The sequence below is a fragment of the Colossoma macropomum genome, unplaced genomic scaffold (genome assembly GCF_904425465.1).
Source record: "Colossoma macropomum unplaced genomic scaffold, Colossoma_macropomum, whole genome shotgun sequence".
NCBI lineage: Eukaryota > Metazoa > Chordata > Actinopteri > Characiformes > Serrasalmidae > Colossoma > Colossoma macropomum.
This window is the reverse complement of record NW_023494795.1, coordinates 43,018,799-43,028,025: the sequence shown is the minus strand read 5'-3', so window position 1 is coordinate 43,028,025 and position 9,227 is coordinate 43,018,799. Positions and strand designations below refer to the sequence as shown.

The window sequence follows — 9,227 nt, the reverse complement described above, 5'->3', positions numbered from 1 at the left end:
AATCGTAAATATATTGCATAAGAAATGTAAAAATCTACTTTGAGTCAATATTAATTGAATACTTTTCTGTTACAGTGGATGCAAAAAAGAACATCAAGTGTTAAACAGTCATATCACACACACCATGGTGAAGTAAGCTTATCTCATACCTTAGAGTCTCTCAGCTGTTGTTAAAGGAAGATGAGGTGTCAGAATGATATATATGTATTGTATGTATCCCATATAAGTAAGTACTGTGCTAGAAATAATTATTGAGTCAGTTAAAGTTTGAGGATTGTGCTTTACTTCATATGACAGTGGTGGGTAGATACAAAGAGAGCACTGAAACTGACAAACTTATCATGGGCCCTAGAAGCATCACACAGCCCCCTTACATAAAACATTACTGTAAGCTTCTCAGCTCAGAATATGTTAATTCACTAAATATGGATTTGCTGTTATCATTACCATTTGCTACACTGGTGTACTGGGGTTGTATGGCAGGGACCCTTTCATTTACTGTTCTGGTTGTAGTTCAGATTCTAAAAGATGACAGTGTAAAGAATTTTTTGAGCAAATTCAGATGTGTTAGAGCAGGAGAGCTATACAGCTCACAGCTGCAATGTATTAAAACAGCAATAGAAATAATGCACAAAACACTGGATAATGTCTACACTAAAATACATTGCATCATTACACAGTATGAATGCTTAAAAGAAAAGAAATTCAAGGTTTATGAGTTATGTATGTTTATGTGTTATACATTTTTGACACTCTTATCCCTCACATGTCAGTAAGTGAAACATTGCTGAGCACTGCTTCAGTCCATGTGTGCAGTGATATTTTGGAAGTAATCATTATGAGTCAGTTCTGTTGATTTTTGTTGATGGTGCTTTATTGCTTTGTGCTACTCTGAACACAGCTGTATTCTGGAAGAGTTTCTCCTAAATATTTGACCTAATAGAATAACTTTGAGTGCCTTTCTAAACCACTTGTAAAAGAATGCATATATAATAGGATTACAAGCTGAATTTGAATAAGCAATCCAACAAAGCACATCATACAGTTGTGGTGGACCATTAAAACCAGAAAATGTCACAACAAGATTACACAGAGAAAGAGGTGCCCAAAATAATAAAAACCCTCCCATGACAATGACTAATGTTTTAGTTGCTTTTCTCTGTGCCTTACTAACGGCAGGCTGCCCTCTGGATTTATTTACTTGAGAGACAGTATTGAGGACTAATCGTGATTGCCTCCTTGCAACAAGGTATATTTTCAGATATATGCTTAGCATGATAATGGTAGGGATGTACAAAAAGATCACAGAAGCTGATAAACTTATCACAGGTCCTATAAGCAACACACAGGCTCCCTTACATATATAACCACTGTAAACTTTCATGCCCAGATTATTTATCTCTGGATACATAATGCCCTCAGCAACAGCAAGACCCCAGCAAACAGTGATCATGAACAGAGTGGTAAGAGGAGTCATTTTACTGTGGTACAGCAGGGGGTGACATACTGCATAATATCGCTCAACAGAGATAAATACAAGATTTAAAATAGACGCAGTGCACAATATAATGCCAAAGCTCCTGTGTATTTTGCAGAATAAACTCCCAAAATACCAGCAAGTCTCCACAGAGTGTATTACACTAGGAGGCATCACAACCAATCCTACAAGCAGGTCCGCTACAGCCAGAGAGAGAGTGAGGTAGTTAGTTGGTGTGTGCAGCTGCTTGAAATGAGTTATGGCTATGATCACCAGAAGATTTCCAAACAATGTGAGAAGTACAATAACACAAAAAATAAGAAACATAATATATCGCACAGCCAGTGGATAGATGAACTTCTGACAGGAGTTAGGATGATGTTCATAACAAAGAGAAATGTTTCTTATGCTCCCATTTTGAATTATGCTCATGTCCATTATGCATTTTCTGTAAAGAAATATGCCTTTAAGAAGTGCTTTCATTAAAATCCATAATTAAAGGCAGTAATTAATTAAACATTGATAAAAATCACTCATTTGAAATAACACAAAAGGTTAAAATGATAATTTTAAAGAACAGATTAAAAAACAAGCACATATTCAGTATTTTCTCTATTTTTATCTGTGTTTAATGTCTTCAGTATCAAGGCTTACCAGTGCTCATATGGGGGGGGCAAAGCCAGCTCTGACGAATGAGCAGCTTTTATTTATAGGCTGACAGACCTGCATCAGGAACGCCCTTCTGCTAAATCACTCCTATTTCCTGATCCCTTAATAATCTATGTGATAGTTACTAAATACAACTCAAAGTAAGTTCACACTGACAGATGTCAAGCTATAAACTGATGGTGGTACATAAAAGGTTTTTCAAACTCTAATTACTGCACACTGTAGTGCTGTACTGCACTGTAAATATTACAAAGCCAAGAAAATAGGAAGAGAAATGTGTGTTACTGAAATATGTATAAGCAATATGACATCACTACACTAGAAACAGCAAGTACACAATTACTTTTTTTTTTAGGAATTTTAGTAACACCTGCAATATTCAGTAATTCAGCAATATTATTACTGCATGGTAACTATACTGTATTTCTAAAATTATATGGACAACAAAAAAGAACGTTTGTGAGGCCGGGCACTGATGTTGGTCACAAAGGCCTGGCTGTTTGGTGTTTTTGAAGATAGGGCATTCCTCCACAACAAACTTGTCAAATCATGTCTTCATGGCACTCACTTTGTGTACAGGGTCACAGTCATGCTAGAACAGGAAAGGGCTTCCCTAAGCTGTCACCATAAAACATAATTGCTTTCGTGCACCTGTTATCAAAGGATGTGGCTGAAACACCTGAACTAAATAATTGGAGGAGTGATCACATACTTTTAGTGTTTTTAAAATACGTCTTCTGGCCAAGCTTTCAAAGCAGACCCAGGACTGTTTCTCAACATTTAGAGGCACTAACTGAGTTTTTTATTTAAGCAATGTTAAATCCAGCTTGAAAAGTGCAAAGTTGACACCCCCTGGCAGCTTGTCAGCCCTACGTGACTCTTCACACCATTTATAACAAGACACAAGCCTGGGTGGACCTATCAATTAGCATGAAATTAATTTTTTTGCATGCACTGAACATTCTCAGAAGAAAAGGTACTGAACTGTCAATGGGGTTGGTACTTCTTCAGTACCTCTGTTCCCTAACGTAATTTTCCCTTATTATGTTTCAGTTATATATTTATGTTAATTGTCTTTGTATTAATTGTCTACAGTTTTTATTGACTCCAGGCACTTTTTTAACCAAATACATCCCTTTCCTCTTAAGAATACTGTTGTATCTTTATGGTTAAATTTCCATTGTTTGTACCTTGGTGAACAAAAATGTACCTGTACATATTTTTCTTCAACAGTGTAATATAGACAGCTCGTGACATTTGTTTGCCATGTTTTATTTAAAATTGATCAAATGCAAATAAACAGTACACAATGAATATGTAACCATTGACTGTATGTAAATACAACACTTACAAATGTATTAATTAGAGACTCAGTGTCATTATCTTGATAGTTCACCTCATATTTGCAAATCATTTGCTTAACAGTATATTTGACATACAAGAACGATTGGCATATGTCCAGAATAAGTGAGCAATAAATTGTTCATTCTATGGTCTGGGACAAACATAGGTTAAGCAGCATCACTGCTACAGGTTGAAGAGCTAGGCCACACACACACACATTCAGTGTGTCTCAAAACCTAGTGAGCTCTCTACATAGACAGCATTTTACGTCACTATATGCACGCTCCTGAAAAGTAGGCTGTCCCAATTCTTAGATACCTCAAATATGCTGCCTACTAAGGTATCTCATTTTGGCCGAATATTGAGAGAGCATCGGATGTTTCTTCAGCCGCTAAGACAATCCCGCGATGCAACGCAGCGCAACTTTCATTGCAAGATGGCGGACGGAAGCAATGTGGCAAGCGGTGAAGTCATCTTTAAATGTAAGTTATTCTGATTTTCTGCGGAATTTTATTTGTTTTCTGGTCATAAATCTGCATAAATAGCCAATTTTTGCTATTTATGTCCATCATTGATCATTTTCCAGTTTTCGGAACACCAAGTCGTTAGCATGCATGCTAGCAGATTTTGAAGCATCAGGCTATTGTTTTCAGTAGCCAGCTGGCTAACAAACTCGCTGGCTAATAACCACGCTGGCTAACAACTTACCAGGAGGTTTTGTCAAACATTAACGAAGAGGTAGTGCTATCTAATCATTGATCCGTTTGTGTGTCTTGAAAAATTTGGTAGAATTATGGGGGTTATATGGTGTTTTTTGTAACTTACTAGCTAACCAGCTATTTAGTTCTCCTTTTCAGGGACCAGATCAGCGCTTGAAGCATTTATTAAGGCTCATATAGAGAAAGAGAGGCTGTTCACCAGGCAGAAAAACTCTGCGTTGTCAGCTTGGAAGTAAGAAAGTTAGGGTGTTGGTTCACCAGTTAGATCAGGCTTGTCCAATCTTATCCGCAAAGGGCAGCTGTAGCTGCAGGTTTTCATTGCAAACATGTAGGAGCTCACCTGATTCCCCTTAATCAGGGCAAACAAATAAATCATGAAAACCTGCAGCAGCGAGTCTTTGCAGAAACGATTGGACATGAATGAGATAGTCATGCATGTTTTAAACTTTTTTTTTAACAGTATGTAAAAGTAAGTGATTTGCTTGTGTGGTAATGCATCTTCCTAAACTGGATAAAACTTTAGTTGGAAAATGTTGAATCTTTTAATCTATTTACCTAGTCTCAAAAATAAAACTACTAATTTGATTTTGTTTGCTTGTTGATAGGACTATCTTTTTGGAACTGGGGCTACAGCAGAAAGTGACTCCTCAACAAGCCCTTAAAAAATGGGACAATTTAAAGAAGAAATACAAGGTAAGTTCTAAGACAGAGTTGCAGTACATATTTGAATAGATTTATCTATTTCAAACATTTGTGTATTTCAAACCTAATTCAAATATTAAAGTATTCTTAAGTATAATTCAGCTAGGCAAAAGAAAGCAGAGTGAGATCAGATTACAGGTTTGCATTTATTTTAGGAACTGAAATGTCCACCATCTGGAAGTGGTTCAGCCTCATCGACGAGGCTCTTGGTAAACGCCCCTCGATTTCACCACCTCTGCTAATAGCCTCGTCAGATGAGGCGGAACCAGGGCCATCTGCTGCTGTGGCTTCCCCATTGTCTGAGGAAAGATAAAGGAAGAAGCAGGGAACCGACCTCTTGCGAGAGGACATGGAGAGGGTGAGGGAAAGAGAAGAGAGGAGAGAGCGAGCGGAGCAGGAGCGGTCTGACTGCTTGTACGGCCTTGTTGAGAAACTTATTAGCAGAATTAACTAATGCATTTTAAAAATAAAGCTTATTTTATGGAATAATTCTGGATATTTTTTTACAGAAAAAGAAAAGTAATGCATAAAGAAATCATAATAGACTTTCTCTTTGGATGAATTAATTTATTCTTTATTGATGACCCCATTGGAAACCCATTCTTGTCCTTAAGAATTCTTCATGATATACCTTTCACAAATTTAAACTTATAGACTGTTCAATCATTAAGGTCAGTTCTTTATTTTATAGTATCTTGACGTCTTCCTTTAATGAAGGGCATTTTTGTTGTAAAATCATTTAGAACTGTTTTTACAGTGCAATCACAATAACAAAACAATAATTTAACATGAGCTCTTAAGTAAGATAAACTATAATAAAGGTCTTTTTGGGGTGAGATTTAGCAAAATGAATACTGACCTACACTTTTTTTACTCACTGCAAAAAGAATCATCCTAAAACTTTCTTATTTTGAGATTGAAAAGAAACAATTAACTTACACATTTTTACGTTTTAAGCGATTTTAATTGACACTTCGACGACACATAAATTGCCTAACAAGTAAAAATGTATAGAATATTATTTACCTTCTAACAACAATCAAAACTAGAATTATATGTTTAGACTAGATTTATGATGTCACTTTCAAAGATATTTTTCTCAGTGCTAATATAACATTTGAAAATGTGAATTAACTAATTAAACTCTTTCAGTTCCTGGACCATCAGTACATGTCAGCGATGGCAGCGCAAAGCTGCTCCCGTAGATGATGACCACTGACTGCTTCTGTGATGTCTTCCTCCTGCCCATCCTCTTCCTCTTCTCCATCTGCTTCCTCCTCAGGCTGCACAAGGTCTCCTGCTCCTATGCAGATGTTGTGCACGGTGACACAGGACGCAATCACTTGTGGCACAAACTGCGGGTGTACGTCGAGGGCTTGCAGGAAGATGGACCTCCACCTGGTCTTCAGCACCCCAAAGGCACATTCAATTACAGAACGTGCTTGTGCATGATGCCTGTTGAAGGTTACCCGCTCTGCTCCTCTTACAGGCTTTTTAAAAGGGGTTATGATGGCAATGGGATGTGCGATGTAGGGATATCCCCCATCACTAAGGATCATGAAGCCTCTGGGTGGGAATGCTGCCTGCTGATAGAGAGTACTGTGGCGAAGGATTGCATCATGCACAGATCCAGGAAAGCCTATAAAAACATCCAGAAACTTTGTCTGATTATCGCATACGGCCTGGATTTACACAGATGGGTTGCACAGATGGGAAACTTCCGGTTTCGGTAGCACTGTGCATCAGGTTCTCCTGGAGCTTTAATTCGTACATGGCAGCCATCTATAGCGCCGACTACACATTGTAAAGCTGCATGATTTCCCAGTCTCACAAAACCTTGAGAGATCCTCTGTAATTCTTCATTTTTTGGATGCTGAACCACTTTTGGGAGAATTTGCCTCATTTCATTGGCCACCCAGTGAATTACACGATGGACAGTGGAACGGGGCATTGAAAATACACGGGACACAACACAGTAGGATGTGCCACAAACCAGCCAAAACAAGAAAACTGCTATTTCAATGCTTGACCCCCAGCCATGAGTGCTCTCGTGGTGGACCAGCTGATGAAGTACTTTCAGGAATTCCCTCTTTTCCAGTAGTGTTTGGCTCAGGGGACTAGAATGAAGTTTTATACTGTATCATAGAAATTGGTTTCAGTTATGATGAGTCAACCCACAATGCTTATGCCTCTAGGTTGATGAGAGCAGAAGGTTCCCTCTGGCCAAGTTTCTAAAACGTGTGGTGGCCTTAAGGTAGCATCTTAGCTTTTAGTTTTTAAGGCCTGGTGACCCAAAAATGCATCTCCTGCAATTGTCCAATTGTGATTCTTGAAGAAGGTTCTACCCTCTGATCCATCCTCATTACAGCAAAGATACAGCAGATGAAGCAGGCTTGAAGATTCTCACGGTGTGAGAAAGAAGAAGGGTAGGTTACACCATTAGGTAGGTTAAACCTCTGTTCCCAGAGATCTAAGGGACCATCTGTTAGCATAGGCCAATACTACTATAGCATATGGACATTCAGGTATAGAGTACACTACACAACATCACTCCCAACAATACTGCTGACCCACCTTGGCACAGTTTGATTTGCTCAAATCATGCAACACATGTGCAGCTATCAAAACCCCATGTTTAGTTTTTCTTTCTTATCCCCCAGTGAGCTTGGTCCTGTTTATGCATTGACTTTGTTACTGAACTGCCCCCCTCTGATGTTTTTACCAACATCCTGGCAGTTGCTCATTGTTTCCCTAAAGCATATAGGCTCGTGTTGCTCACCTGTCTCCCCTGAAGTGATCAATCAGATCTGCTGAAACTGTGGTCCTCTGGAGGGCATTATTACTGACTGGGTACCACCAGGCTGTGAAGCATTTTTATGGAAAAACTTCAAAAAACTGTTTTTTTAATATCTGGCCATCATCCACAATAATACCTGATAACAACCAGGAGCTTGGGGAGTCTTTTATTATCGAATGACCACTTGAGTGGGCTCACTACCTCCCTTGGGCTCTTTTCTCTTCTGCTGGAATCACATTCTTTTAGTACTTTTTAGGGTATCAGCTATCTTAGCTCAATGGAACCCCACAAAGAGGGAAGCACCAATGGTTAGCTTCAGAATGTTGAACAGGTTTGGCAAGAAATGCACAATCCTCCTGCAACCCGCCAGGCACAACAAATGCAGACTGTAGCTGCAGTTATGCTCCCAAGGTTTAACCTGGGGACTGCATTTGTATCTCCACCAGAAACTTCAACCACTGACTGCCAAGGGTACTGTTACACCTGAGACTCTTTGTCAGCTGCACCTGTCACCTATTAGTAGCCATTTGCTGTGTAAATACATTCATCATTTTCTCTCACTGACAGAATAAAACTGTTTCTTTTCTCACTGTTCATTTCCTCATGGTGTAACTTATGTCACTGTTGAATTTTCTCATGCAAAATTCTTGCAGCCTTCAGTTGCCCATGTACTATATGTATTTTGATTTTAAGCTGTCCTTCAGTGTATGACTGCACTATTCAAGAGACTCCTCCCACCACCACAGTGAACTGGCAAAATTACATTATATAATCAAAGAACTAAACAGTAACATACATTTAGACCTTTATTCCAGGACAAGCTTTCATTTTGGTCAAAACATTCTTGTGATCAACATCAGAAAATATCACAATGTCTGGAAAAGTTTTAAAAACATATTGATTATTGAATCTAAAAAATGTGAAACCTACAGTGATCACAACAATAAACTGTTTAAATTCTGCTTATAAAGTTAGTAAGTTTAGGTTGAGTTCAAAATAGATGTGTATGCTGAATGTTAAGATTCAATTTACTGTACTGTACTAACACTTCTGGAAACCTATAGTAAGCATACAATACAGGCTAGTGTTACTGCTTTGTTTTTGTTTTTTTCTGTACCCATTCTAACAAACTTGATTTAGCTCATGTTTTCCTGTATACTGTTTGCCAATCATTAAGCCCTTGCTGAGTTGTTAGAAAGGGTACAGGAAGAAACAAAACTGTTAAAAGTAACCTAAAAATAATGCATACACACTTTTCTCATGTAGCAGAGAGTGAGCCTTAGAAAATCAATACACAACTATAGGATTTAAACACTGTTCTGCTACAGGTGCAAGCAAAAAAAGAAAAGATGAGAACACAAGAAGGTAACAATCACGTGGTCTCACAACTCTTCTTAAAGGAAGATGGTGAATCCTCAGTTTATGTAATTACCAATGCCTGTACATATCCTTTATCAGGAGGTCAAAAAGTCTTAGAACACTGCTTAGGTTAATATTTGCAGTGTTGGATTAGAAACAA

The 9,227-nt window shown here is 38.2% G+C and overlaps 1 protein-coding gene across 1 annotated transcript; it reads right to left on the bottom strand.

Annotated features, from left to right (window-relative positions):
• Positions 1-886: 886 nt before the first annotated feature.
• Positions 887-1,915, bottom strand: LOC118816230 (trace amine-associated receptor 1-like). Its single transcript, XM_036582752.1, has one exon. The coding sequence runs from the start codon at positions 1,913-1,915 to the stop codon at positions 887-889; it is 1,029 nt and encodes a 342-aa protein (XP_036438645.1).
• Positions 1,916-9,227: the final 7,312 nt, after the last annotated feature.